Raw genomic sequence first — 15151 nt, forward strand, 5'->3', positions numbered from 1 at the left:
GCGAAGAACTGCAAAATAAACTCGCAGTATTATCAGGAGCAGATCATGCGGCCGATCTACGAGCATGAGATTCCAACAATGTACGGAAATGATGCCAATCTGGTGTGCATTCACATGGACAAGGCCTCATCACATACTTCACGATCGTCCCTCGCATTCTACAGGGAGATGGAGGAGGCAAGTGGTATACAGGTGATACCTTTCAATGAGGTACCTGTTAAATCTCCAGACGCAAGTCCTATGGACTATTGGCTTGCTGAAGCGGGCTTTGGGAAAACGGCGTGTGACAACTGTGGAAGGACTTTGGAAAGCTGTGCAAAGTGAATGGAACAAGATTCCCCTCCCAGTTCTTCAGAGAAGCCTATTACAGTGGAAATTACGCTGTCGGGCTATTGTTAGGAACCAAGGGACACACATCGAGCACTTACGGACCTGGTGCCATGGATTCATCTAAATTTTTGGGTAAGTCAAAATTGGCCAAATGTAGATGGAACAACCTCTGTATACTTGTGCTGTTACCAAAAAGTTGCTTGTTGATGTGAGAAATGAATTACACATGAATAATTTGCTCCCCAATAACAATATTTTTCATGTCATCCACAGCCAAACTCCACCTTTTGACTGGGAGGATTATCATATATGCTGGAAATGATCCTTACACAGAAACACCAGTCAGTGGTGCAAATTTGAATGCTGAAATGTTCCTTCGCAAGGATTGAATGCCACAAAGCACTGAACTAACACGAAAGTGATCGAGACCACACAGATCAGAAGTTTGCACTTTGGACTGTGCAGGTAAAGGTGGTGCCAGATATTCTGCCTTTAGAGCTTTGAAAAACATTAGAGACTTGGAGGGAGTGAAATTGACAGAAAGTATGTTTCAAACACATTAGTCACTGAATTTTCTCATCACCAGACAGAGCAAATAGCTTTGCGTGATATAAAAATCCTGTAAACCATTAAAAAATATATGAAGACCTTAAGAAAAGGTTTGATTTAGGAACATAAACCTAAAATAGGTTCTAACAAGCAAAATAGGTTATTACAGGCACTATAAAACATCATCAGTTGTTGCATTCTTGAATGTAACGTTGATATTTCATATTTACCTGCAAAGGAAAACATAGGTTAAAAAACTAAAATCCGAGGTCTAATTATGAGAAAGCACGTAACAGCTACTGCAGAAACAAACCTCTCGCTTTAGGAATTGCCCCGCTTTCCTTCTGAACAACCTTCTCCTCTACAGGTGGCGGTGGTGGAACCTCTGGCTGATCATTCTTCGCATCGTTCGGCTTAGTCTTGGGAATGGCACCGGTTTCCTTCCCCCCGTTTTTCTTCACGGGAGAAGAGTTCTTTGCGAACGTTTCCTTGGTGTCGGCTTCCTTTGTTGTCTTGTCAACTTTCTTCTCCTCCATGCTCTTCTGGCCTTTATCATTCTTTGGTTCCTCCTTCGCTTTCTTCTCATCCTCTCCTAGCTTCTTCTCTGTCCCATAGATAACCATCATCTTCTTCTTGGTCACAGCATGGGGTCTTGTAGTGTTGCGCTTTCGGATTTCTAAGATAGGAAGAAAATAATGCACACTTTTAATACAGGCATATTAGTGTATTGGTTTATCAGTAAAAATTCCAGTTATTTTACCATGATGTATCTATAAATAAAACTTTAATTTAGTGCAAAATTGTTATTACTTTATGAATAAAAACATTATTTACATGTCATAATTTTGTAAAGTAAATATCTTAATATTAGGGATGGGACGGATTAATCGGTACTCTATCGGTATCAGCCAATGAAGGCATATTGGTAAAATTATTGATAACCATGCATAACTATCTTACAATTTAGTGTAATATTGTACAATTTTGTTATAAATTGTATGAACATAAACAGATAATCTCCATTCCGTATTCTTGTAAAGTAAATGTCTAAATATGTAGCTTATTTTACATTTATTAAGGAAGTAAATGAACCAATTGGTATTGAATCGGTAGAATATCGCTTATCGGTACCAATAAATTTTGTATCTGTGCTTCATCTATATCAGCCAAAATTTCATATTAAACATGCATTTCTTTTTCAAAGGCTAAAATCATTGCTATCTCTTAGATGTATACATTAATTTAGGAGGTGACTGAAACATTCATGTTCTTCAAGAACATTTGTAAGGCTGTATTGGATCACTACAATATCTGTTAGTGCTACAAATAAATTTTATATCAATAGTTTATTGGTATTGTCACAAATTTCCAAATCAGTTTCCCCCAAATTATTATTATTACTTTCTGATAGAAATAAGAAAAACTAATGCAAGATTAAAATAACATCTCTGTGCATATAATTAAGGATAATTGTTTGGGAGTTAAACACCTATTCAAACTATTGCAGTTCACAAAATAAAATTTCAAATAAATCATGTTGACACTTTTGACAAAGAGAATTTTACAAATAGGCACAATATGAATTAAAGTGTGTGAATTTCCTGAAAGAGGTGATCAATTCTGATATTACCATTGGCTATTCTATGCATGAATATATGGTCTGCCATTTTGTGTCTATTGTGAGAAGTATGAATATTTAACAATATCAGAAGGATGGGCTTTTGCAAGTGTTTTGTGGATGGAATTCGGTGACGTATGTTGGCTGAGAAGAACATTTTTTTTAAAAATTGTTGTTTTAAGTCCACTTTATGCACAGATAGGCTAATCGGAACTGGACAGTTTATAGTGGGATTTAAACCACTGTGCAATGTCCCTCCATCGGATATTGAACCTGGGACCCCTTGATTATAAGGTGGCTAATAAGAAGAAATTTAAAAGGTATAAAGGTTAAGTTTTCTTAGTTAAGTTCCCTGTGCATACAGCACTGTGCCCTGAAGGCACATTTACGGAGATGTGGAGGTAGGAGCCTATATTGCAAAAGGTTTAACCTTTCACGGCTCCCGCCAAAACCTTCTCTGTCGTCTGCCATTGATTTCGGTGCAAGCGAGCAAACATGGTGACAGGCCGGGCTGCGAGCAGTCATTTGAGGGTGCAAGCACAGATGCAGTGCCAGTTCTACAAGCCATAAAACCCCACAGTGCGGTGGGGAGGCTGGGAGACAAGTAAGCATTTAGGATGGCCTCAGAGGGGTAGAGGGTTCGTACATGCATATGTAAAAAATAAACGTAGTTATTCAGGGGTACAGAAACAAATACAATAAATACAGGTAAAGTTCCATGTGCATGGCACCGTGCATATTTTCAATGTCAAGGAGATGTGATCAGCACCACACTGCAGCTGCATTTATCCCCCCCCCCCCAGGGTACCATTTGATTTTAGGCTGGGTGGGCCTTAGAGTGCTTTCTTGCTGGAAAAAAGCAGGGTTTCCCACATGGCAATCAGACTACAATCAAATCAGTCTACAATTTCACGATACAGTGGTAAGTTTCTTCAACCTATTTTTAATCAGGAAATAGTTATGACTGCATGATTGTAACAAATGTATAATTTTCCAGGTGTGGGAAAACAGTGTCATATACGTATATATCACATCAATATAAACATTTTGAATTGAATTCCATATGGTGGATGTCCGATTGGAACACACTTGGGGTTCCCCCTAAGCCTAACCTGTTTCTATTATGACCAATTGTACCCACCCTAACTCCTTTACTTTTTATAGAGGGTGTTAAGGGACTTTTGAATTACCCTCTACTCCCTTATATGTGACTTTGTCAACATGAGATCAAGAATTACACATGCACACACATACATTATATATGTGTGTGTGTGTGTGGTGTGTAAAGGTAGGTAGGTAGAGGGGGCCTTTGGTAATATTTTGCAGGGGGGCCCAACACATGTAGATCCGGCACTGCACAGATGTCTCCCTCTCCGGCACCAGAACATTCACGTCCTTGACAATGTGGCAACAAAGGACATGCAAAGGCAGCGGAGACCCCTGGTAGGCAGAGGACAAAGCACGTGCTGTCTTTAAGGCTTCTGCCAATGGTTGAAAACACTCACGTGACGCCCAGGAAAGTCTGCTAGCAGATGGAAATCTCTGGATTGGCGCAAACTGTGCCAGATTAAACCTTCTGTAGTATACACATTCTCGATCTTCGCCACTTTGGAGGTGATGCGATGCACTATGCTCCAGCCACTTTAACCCACAGGGTTGACCCCAGGTACCCCTTGATTTGAGCCCCAGAGCCACTTTATGAGAACAAAGCCAAATTTAGATCACACACCCAAGAAATTGAACCCATGTCTCCCATGTGGCATTTAGATGCCCTTTCGACTACACCATCGCAGTTCATGAGAAGAAGAATTTTAGAATTTAATTTAGTCCATCTAAATTTGAGGGGCATTCAATGGGCCAGATTGGACCATTAAAATTGTCAATGCAAGTTTGACCTGGTTACAAAAGGCAAGTTGAAACCATCTAACTTATTTTATCTTGAGTGTTTGTATGTAAAAAGAGGGAGCTGGGGTACAAAAAGAAGGAATGCTCACCTGCAGTTGAAGGTAGTCGCAGCATGCCTATAACTTCGGCTTGCTTCCCTTCGATGAACTTCGTAATAAGAGTCTTCCACGTATCGTTCTCTACCAGCCAATGGGGGAGCTTGTAGAACTCTGCATCTGGTGGAACCAGCCGGAACATTTGCTTCACGATTTTGTTGCATCTGTTAAGGACCTCTGGTTGCAGGAACTCCCAAGGCGGATAGTTCTCCTCTGGGATCTTCTGGCCAGATTTTGTAGCTGTGCACTGCCTCACAAGGCAGTCGGCTACCATCTGAAAAAGACAGTATATTACAGTTCTGTACAAAATGATGTTCTTTGTACACAGTCGCCAATAATGTACGTGGGTTGGAGCTTTAATAGTGGCAACACTGCTGAACCAGTGCTTCTTGCTTATACCACATGTTAGTTTCATACCTAAAATACCGCCCAGCAAATGGGACTCTTCCTTCCAACACTAAGCGCATGTATAGTGACGAGAGGAATAGAGTATTGTTGGAGTTGGCGGTCTAAAGCTGCATAGTCAAAACAATGTTTTTGAAGCAGGAGCAACGGAGTTGGATAAAGATTGAATATACAGAATGGCAGTGTCATCAAGGTCTTCATGATGGGTGCAGGGAATCTGCATTGCGCAAGAAGAGGAAACACGTTCTGCTGAATCCTCCCATCATTTTGCAGGACAATGCTCGGATGCATGTAGCGCAACCTGTGGCTGATTTGTTAACTTGCCAATTGGCAGGTGCTCTACCATTGCCCATACTCCCCAGACTTAAGCCCCTGTGACTGATTTGATCCCCAAGATAAAGGGCATTTGCTTGCGAACTGTTCCAGAGATTCTTCAGGCAATAGACCGCCCCGTTTGAACCATCAACAGAACAGATGCTGCTTCAGGTATACCAAGACTTTCACATCGCTGACGTGTTGTACACAATGCTGGCAACTACATCGAAGGGCTGTAAAGGTTTCACAGAGGTATCTCTTTTGTATCATTTGTAAATAAATAGTTGCCACTATTAAATCTCCAACCCACGTACATGTCTATGATACAACTTGAAACAATCTCATGATAGGTGCGGTTTTAATATTGCACACATAGAGTTTATTGTTTCCGCATTGTGAATTGAATTGCTTTTCCGATTGATTTCAAAGGGCCACTGCCTCTGTGTTTGCTTTTATTTTACTTTGCTTTTTGTGCCACTTTTGGCTAATTTGCGAAGATGGGGATGAGTGATGATATGATGAAATTGATGAATGGACACTCATAAATTTCCATGCCCAGGCCAGGATTCAAACCAGGGACACCTGACATCGTAGCATGCTGTGCTAACCACTCCGCCATGGGGCCAGCACCACTGCCTCTGTTAACTAATGTTATGGCATCTGGGAAGAGATGGTAGGGTGCCACTGCTTCGTTTGTTCTTGGGTGCTGGTAGTTTGACAGGGTGTCTACCAAAATAACAAATCAAATATTCTCCACTTTTCCATAACTCTTTCTTGATTTTTTTTTTTTGTTTGTTTTCCTTAACCTTTATATAATCTACCCTTACTTAGGTAAAGTTGGAAATTAGCAATTAAGAAAATAAATATTTTTTATTTAATGAAAAGCCCGTACCAAAAGGCTGGTTAAGTTAAATCTGAAGCTGCTCTTTAATGAGAGAATTGCAGGTAAAAATTAATGTTTCAGACTTCATCCTAATAGGATAATGTCCACATTACTTTATTTAATATTTTTACGAAACTTTACACAAGAATGTAATTCTTAAGTAACAAAGCTGAACAAATCTCAATCACAACTTAATACAATTTTAGTTTTCCAAATATTCATGGTAATATAATTAAGCCTTGTTTCCATATTAAAAAACACTAAAGTTGCTGACCAAGGCAGTATATTAAGAATTAAAAGCACTTTGCAAGTAATGTTTCTACCCTCTATCAGGTCTTCCTCAGACGAAGAACTAAAATAAAATTATGGAATACACAAACAGAAAATGTATAAATACAACATGTATATCTATGAAAAGTACATATCAAAATATAATTTTAATCTGTGTAACAAATTCTTATACTACTTACAATCTGCTTCCCGAGTTCGTCAATGATTGGGATGTGCTTCTCCACGTAAGCTCTTGGATCTGAAATGTGGAGGACATAGGAGAGTACAAGGTGCATCTTCTTCACGGCTGCCATTATCTGTTGACAGTGCTCAACACTCTTAAGCTCTGTGTTTGGCTCCAAGTCATTACGGGTCACAGGCACTTTCCATACTGGAACAAAATAGTTAATTTGTATTAAATTTGAACGCATTTCAGAAAACGTCATCTCTCAAAAAAAGTGTAGCTACTAATAAAACTAGGGCTAATGGGAATAGATTATATAGTGTAAATCACCAACCCTGAGACCTTCTGTAAACAAACTGTCTCACCGATTCGATGTATCACTCCGCGTCAGCTGATTCATGACCGAAATCATCTGCTGTTACACTCATAGTTCGCCGCACCTATTCATTTTATATAAGAGCCTCTGAATGTGAAAACCCGCTCTCAAAACATCAGACGAATATGCAGCCGCATACATTGTTACTCTCCCGGTCATTCTCTCTTTCATAACCCTTAAAACTACAGACACTGACACACCACTGCACTGGGATACGAACTTAACCACTTCATTTACTGGTTTCTCAGGATACCACTGACAGAACGTTACATAAATATTGAGTACAATCTGTTTCTCACCCCTTTTCAAAGGCTGTCCTTGCTGGTGTTTTGAAAACAAGCTCGGAGAACACGGAGACTTTCCCGCACGCATAGAACACGGCATGTTATTTTTCTAAGGATAAGTCAGGCAAAATTACTAAGTTGCACTACTTTCTTGCTGTTCACATGATTATTTTTAGAAAATAACCAATGTTATAAAATATCATTATGTACACAAATCTCTAAGCTCATTGAAAGTTACAATGCATATTACTACAAAATGTTCACACTTATCTTGCCTTGCCATGTCACCAAGTTATTTTACGAAGTGCACTACATTTAGCAGAACAAAAATCGTTATTAGGATGCTTGTCAAAGTTTCCAACCGCAATAAATTTACGAAATTTCTTTGTATTGTTTTGATCATCATCTTCTTCTTCTTCTTTTTTTTTGTCCCTGTCAGCATTATCTTGTCGACTTTGGACATCGTTATTGTTTTTTTTTTAATTTCTTTTAATGTTTTCTTCTAAACTTGGCAGTTAGTCTCACAAATTAATCGGAATCACAAATATATAACAATTATTATAAAGAATTCACTTTTTTTTTTGTCCATTTTGCTGTTTCTTAAAAATCACTTTATATTTCAAGTCTACATTTTCGAGAATATGCATACAGCATCCATATTAATGAAGGGGATAAATCTGTTAAAATGGATGATAGTGATATTGGAAATGGAATTTTTAAACGTTGAAAACCTTTGTAGAGTATGAATTGTTGATCTGAATAGATTGGACATTCTAGAATTAAATGTTGAGCATCAGGATTATTATTGCCACATTTACAATTTTCTTGAGTTTTAATTTTTATTTTGGCTAAATGTGCTGGTGTACGTACGTGTCCTGTTCTTAATCTATTAATAAAAACCATGACTTGCCGTGGGAGTGTGTATGAATTAAACCAAGGGACTTTAGATTTAAATTCTGCAATCCATCTATATGTGTTGCCCACAAACTTAAATTGATCTTTGCACCATTCATTCCATTGTTCCATAAGTTTGATTTTTACTCGTGGTAATAAATCAGTATACATTAACCTATTGAAACTTATGAGTTGTAAATCTCTGGCCTGTTTAGCGTATATGTCCACTCTATCATTTCCTACATTAATATCATGTGCTTTGACATAACTGAATTGTATGTCGATGTTTCTTTTGCAAGCAAGTTGAATTTGTTGAATAATTAAAATAATAAGATATGATTGGTGACATAATTTGGGATAGGATGTAGATAATGCTTGAAGAACACTCAGCGAATCTGTAAGGAGAAGAATTTTTTTAAAGTCTTCCGCTATTCCATATTGTAAGGCTTTGTATAGGGCGTAACTTTCCGCAGTAAAAATAGATGAATCTATAGGTAATCTAAATTGTTGATAAATGTTTTTCTCTGGGATGTAATAGGCACATCCTACACTATTGTTATTCTTAGAACCATCGGTGTAAATCATTACATGCATTGGCCATTTTTCTCTGTACAATGCATGTAAACCTAGATCTCTGAAGTGGATTGAACATTGAGTATATAATGGAATATCTAGTTGATAGATCAAAGGATGTAAGAGAGTGAAAGTATTAGATCGAAGTTCTGGAAATAAGTAATGACAGTATACAAGGAAATATGAGGTGGTATGAGGATTTATTACATCGGCTTCAGCCCATTGTTTTTGTATTTCAAACAATTTATTAAATGGATGAGGATGATTTTCCCATGATTTAAGGAGGAATTTTATTGTTAATTGAATCCGCCTGTGACTCAAAGAAGTCTCTTTACTCTCCATATAAACACTTACATTGGGGCTTGATTGCATAAGACCTAGACAAATTCTCAATGCTTTTCTTTGTAATATATCTATTTTGTCGAGTAGATTGGATTTTGCTCCCCCGTAGCTGAAAGCTGCATAGTCGAAAAATGAGCGAAAGCAATTTCTATAAAAGAGAAGTAAAATTTTTGGGTGGCCTCCCCATTTTGTTGTTGTCATGCTACGAATTATGTTTAAAAACTTTTGACCTTTGTTTAATAAATATAAAATGTGTGTATTCCATGTAAAACGTCTATCAAAATGTACACCTAAATATTTGTGAGAATCTGTCACTGGGATGTCAGAAATTTGTAAAATATTATTGGGATAACTATCTGTGCGTTTGTTATTAAAGCAAATGATTTTGGATTTATTTTCACTAAGGGTTAATCCTGCATTATGAAACCATTCTCTAATGGTGTTAATTAATCTCTGTGTTTTAATTATACCTTGGGTTGCATCATCTGTAGTACAGTAAAAACAGAAATCATCTGCGTATTGTACTAACTGGAACGGATAAAGAGGTAAGGAGTGAATTTCATTTGTGTAAATATTAAATAATAAAGGACTTAAAGGTGCACCTTGAGGAATTCCTATGGTAGTGAAACGAGGGTCACTAATTGTTTCTGAGAACCATCCATATATCTTTCTATTGGAATATAGGTTCCATATGATTAACGATAATTGAGGATGAATGAAAAGATTTTCTAATTTGTTACAAAGCATATGTAAATTGATAGAATCATATGCTTTTTCCACATCTATAAAAAGACTATAACAGTGTGAACGACTAATTTTGCTATTTTGAATTGCAGTGCTTAGGATAGCTATTGCATCTTGACTGCCATAATTGATTCTAAAGCCAAGTTGAGTAGGATAAAAGAAACGTTGACGTTCTAGTGTCCAGGTAATTCTGAGGTATATCGTTCGTTCGAATATTTTTTCCAAAACTGAAATTAACATTATGGGTCTGTAAGATGTAGCACAATGTGGTAATTTATTTGCTTTTAAAACTGGGAGAACTATATAATCTTTCCACTCCCTCGGTACTATACCGGTACGGAATATGTTATTGTAAAAAGATACAAGAATATCTAAACCTGCTTTAGGTAGATATTTTATGGCTTGGTATGGTATTCCATCTAAACCTGGTGCAGTGGGTTTAATATTATTAATTATGTTTTTTAATTCTTCTGTAGAAATGGGAGGGAATTCAAGTGAAAAGTTAGAAATATTTTCCTCTATTTTTTTATATGGAAGGTGTACTGATGGTGGAGCCAAAAGCATTAAATATTGGTCTTGCCAACTATTATCTATAGGTTTTCTACGAGGTGGACATGGTTTACGTAAGGAATTAAATTTATGCCACACATTTCGGGATGATTTCTGCATGTCTATTGAATTGCAATATTTAATCCACGCTTCACGTTTTGCTTGTAGAAATATTTTTTTTCCTTGTGCTATTGATTTTTTCCATAATATTCGATTTTCAAGGGTAGGATATGAAGCAAAATGATTCTCACTCCTTTTTCGGTTGGCTTTTGCTGTCTCGCACTCCGAAGTCCACCAATGAATTTTTGGAAAAATTAGTCGTGAAAAATTTACTCTTTTTCGTGAACTGAGAATGTCTAAAACTTCTGTGATATATTGGAGTAGTGTATAGTATGAAACCGATTGAGAGGAATTTATTTGTTCTTTAAGTATATAAGAATCTATTAAAATTGTATATAATTCCCATGATATATTATTAATTTTCCAGCGATTTATGGGAAATAAGATATGTTGAATTGGTTGTGAGGATATAAAATGTGAATGAATATAAATGGGATAATGATCACTACCATACATTTCTTCCGCTGTGGTCCACTGAAATTTTGGTAATAATGATTCTGATATTATAGTGAGGTCTATTGATGAGGGATTATTTCCGTTGCGTGGGACGTGGGTGGGCGATCCATCATTTAGAACAATAAATGAGTTGTTTTCTATCCAGTCGGCAATGCTGGACCCAAGTCTGTCTGATGATTGTGAGCCCCAAATGTTATGATGACCATTAAAATCTCCAACAATGATGTATGGGCTAGGGGTATTTTTTGTCAATGCTTCTAAATCTGACGGTTTTATATTCTGAGAATTGTAATTTGATGGGATATAAATATTGATTATTGTTATTTTTTCCCCCTCTATGAAGATTTGGATAGCACGTGCTTCTACTTTATAATCGCGGAAGAGTTTATGGTGTTTGAATATCTGAATTTCCTGATATGATATTGATTCGTGGACATATATGCTAATACCTCGTTCATTTTCAGAATAGGGTGGGTCTAAACAATTATAATGAACAATTTTGTATGTTTCGTACTGTCTACCCTTAGTTTCCTGTAAGCAAAGAATTAAAGGATGACATTCCGTTATTAATTTCATTAAGTCCAATTTTCGTGTAGAAAAGCTAATAATATTCCATTGAATGAGAAACATCTTCTGTTATGTGTATCCTACTTGTTCTGTTTGAAAGTAAGGTTTTGTAACACATTTAATAGATTTATGGATAGTTCATGGATATGTTGTAAAAGCATCATCAATATATTTATTGGACTTACAGCAATGCATATGGCTGTTTATGTCCATTATATATTTTATTTACATAAGATACAATTTACATAAAATCTACAAACAAATTTCAAATACACTCCTATCTATATCATCCTTAGAAATATACATTACCATGTTATATCATTTTGTCTAAAAAAATGCAAGTAAAATATATTCAATTCACATGCAAGAAAGAAGCCAAATTTATGGGAAATGATTACTGGTGCAAAGAGTTAACCATAAAGGTGAAGCAATAAGTAAAAAAAGAAAGAGCATTGGGTTTAAAGTGAGACGTCATTTGTGGCAGCGTATCCCATACTACAAATTGGCCATTGTTTTACCTTATGTAATGAATCCTGTAACAACGCTGGATTTTCGTGTGGGTTATTTTACTTCTATGAGTTTGCAATGCTTTCTGTATGCACGTGGTTTTGTTTACAGAAGGTCTCAGGGTTTGTGATTTGAACTTTAGTGCCATTGGAAAGTATCAATTTCAATTTACTTACTAAACTCTCCTGAATCTGATTTTCAAGGGAATTACATTAAATGCATATTTACATATTAATTTGGTATTTGCATTGGATTCTTGGTTGATGAGCTTGCTTTTGCACAACTTGGATTTTATAAAAATAATGCTTCACAACTATACCATTTTTCTACTTTATGGCAAACAAAGTATTATGTATTTATGTATTCTCAATTTGTAATGAAAATAAGACATTTTTAATGACATTCTGCTAGTTTTGAACATTATACTGATGTTAGGATATCAATCATGTTTTTCATAAAATGCTTCATCATCCTTTGCCGTTTCCTGCCTCTGGCTGGGTCGGCATAGAAGTCAAGCCTCTCCATTTTTCTTGGTCTTCCACCACTCCTCTCTTTCCACGGTGTTCCAATCTTGTCCTCTTCTCCTAACACTCTCCGCTTTCTGCTCTTTCCACCAACATCTTGGTCTCCCCTTTGGCCTTATTCCCACTCCTTGTGCATTGTAAGCTCTTACTGGTAGTCTTTCTGCATCCATTCTCTTCATGTGTCCGAGCCATCTCATCTGTGCCTGATCTATCCTGTCCTGAAGCTGTCGGATCTCCTCAATCCTTATTCTACCCCTTTTAGTCTTCCCCAATATACTCCTTAAAAATTTCATTTCCACTGTGTGACTGACCCAAAGATGTTCATTTATTTAATTTATGATTTATTGTTTAATTTGTGTGTTCAATATGCACGATATATTTGTGTTGTTATGAATTTCTATTTTGTTATGTTCGCAAAATGTGATGTATAATTTTATTATGATCACATTATTGATAATGTAAAATTATAATGTATAATCTCCTATATACATTTTGACTACAGCAACGATTCAGAAACAAAAGACAGAAATATATGGAAATTTTAAATAGTGACATCCGAGTTTCATTGAAGTTATCAAAATTGTAATTGCTACCAGGTAACCAAGAAAGTTCATGCGGTTTTTACAACTGCCCGTAGTTTTTGTGGGGTAGTATGCAGTTCAGCCGCCAGGGGTACATGTATGTGTGATTGGCGGAAAGCTCATTCCTTGGCACGTCGGCTAACGTAGATAACAGGTCGCAGTCGATAGTTCGGGAGCAAGTATTCGCAGTGAACCATGGCTGTGTCGAATGCAGTAATCAGGGCGTGTTTACTGTATGAGTACAAGTTGGGCACAAAAGGAGCGGAAGCACCAAGAAAAATATGTGCAGCGTTTGGAGAAGGTACAATTAGTGAACGGACAGGGCAAAAGTGGTTTCACACCTTCTTGAGTGACGATGAGACACTGGCAGACAAACCTCGATCGGGCAGACCGAAATCTCTCGATGTGGACCAACTGAAGGCAGCAATTGAAGAGGATTCAAGTCAAACGTGTCAAGAACTCGCTCAACAATTTGCGGTAAGTGCTGAAACAATTCGTGTGCACTTACATGAGCTTGGCTAATCATGGAAACTGAGTAAGTGGGTCCCGCACGAGCTGACTGCTGTGAACCGTCTCCAATGACTGAACATTTGCGCTTCCTTGCTCACTGGGAACAACTGTCCAATTCTGGACCGCATTTTGACGTGTGATGAAAAGTGGGTAATGTACGATAACAAGAAACGCTCATACCATTGGCTATCGTCAAATGACACCATACCTTTAACTGCAAAACCTGCTCTTCATCAGCGGAAGGTGCTGCTGTGCGTCTGGTGGACTACGGCTGGGATTGTGCATTATGAGTTCTTGGAAAGTGGTAAAACCATCAACAAAGAGGTGTACTCCGCGCAATTGCAAAGAGTGGCCGAACAGCTTGCAAAAAAACAACCTGCATTAGTGAATAGGAAAGCATGTTCTTTTCCACCAAGACAACGCTAAACCGCATACAGCAAAGATGACCCTGGAGGTGATTTCTTCTCTCGGCTGGGAACTTCTGCCACATCCAGCGTATTCACCCGACATCGCTCCATCAGACTACCATCTTTTTTTGTCTATGGACAACCATATGCGCAATCGACATTTCCAAACTCGCGAGGGGGTTGAAAACACGGTGGTGCAGTTTTTTGCGGCACTACACAAAGACTTTTTCAAACATGGCATCTACAGGCTTGTACAAAGATGGGAGAAGGTTGTAGAAGCGGATGGTGGATATTTTGCAGAATAAATATAAGGTAAACACATTTGTTTTGGACCTTTTCTTCTTTGTACTAAAACCGCATGAACTTTCTTGGTTACCTGGTATTTGGTAAAGTGAAATACTAGGATGTTTCGTTGAAGTGTGCGCAAGAGACTTGCTTCAACTGCCTGCATTTTTCTTTTGTCTCTCTCTGTCATTGTCAAAGTCTCTGCTTTGGAAAGAGCAGATAGCGGAGAGTGTTAGGAGAAGAGGACAAGATTGGAACACTGTGGAAAGAGAGGAGTGGTGGAAGACCAGGAAAAAATGGAGAGGCTTGACTTCTATGCTGACCCAGACAGAGGCAGGAAATGGCGAATGATGACGATGGTGATGGTGACTTGAAAATTGTGACAACTAAAAGTTTGTTCAAAATATTGACTAATATTAGTAAGTGACCATTTCACTTCAATTATAAGCATTAATTAACTAGAGGTTTGATTTAATATTAAAATATTACATCAGAATATAAAATAATAATATTTTTACATAATATTAGTAGAAAATACTAGGGACAGTCAAATTAAAACCTTAATTTTTTTTCTAGTACATTTTTGTATTTAAAGTTGCGTAAGTTTGCTGAATTTTAGCATAGACCCATTGCTGATCCATATATATTTTCAAGACTAACTTAGTACCTGTGTACCTCAAGAATAAGAATATTTAGGATGCACGTGCAGCCATTGTCGAACGTCCTCCTCTATTTGTAAACTTGATGATGTGGTAAGCATGAATAGACACATTGAATTTTCATTTGACGTAGAAATGTCCAAGTTTTAGGCTTCCAGAGGGCAAGAAACCACTGCTCTTCGTGGTGCACCATCTTATAAAATGACAAAAATGGTGTTG

At 37.3% G+C, this 15151-nt stretch overlaps 1 protein-coding gene across 2 annotated transcripts in view; it reads right to left on the bottom strand.

Moving 5' to 3' along the window:
* Positions 1-15151, bottom strand: part of LOC145982501 (uncharacterized) — a 140818-nt gene that overhangs the window by 25721 nt on the left and 99946 nt on the right. For both annotated transcript variants that reach the window (XM_083115960.1, XM_083115959.1), the window contains exons 20-22: positions 6571-6761; positions 4492-4771; positions 1193-1555 (exon numbers count right to left, since the gene is read on the bottom strand). In XM_083115960.1, coding sequence (XP_082972086.1) covers positions 1193-1555; positions 4492-4771; positions 6571-6761 — 834 coding nt within the window. The remainder of the gene's footprint in view (positions 1-1192; positions 1556-4491; positions 4772-6570; positions 6762-15151) is intronic.

This window comes from Lepisma saccharinum, unplaced genomic scaffold (genome assembly GCF_977018435.1).
Source record: "Lepisma saccharinum unplaced genomic scaffold, izLepSacc3.1 HAP1_SCAFFOLD_200, whole genome shotgun sequence".
NCBI lineage: Eukaryota > Metazoa > Arthropoda > Insecta > Zygentoma > Lepismatidae > Lepisma > Lepisma saccharinum.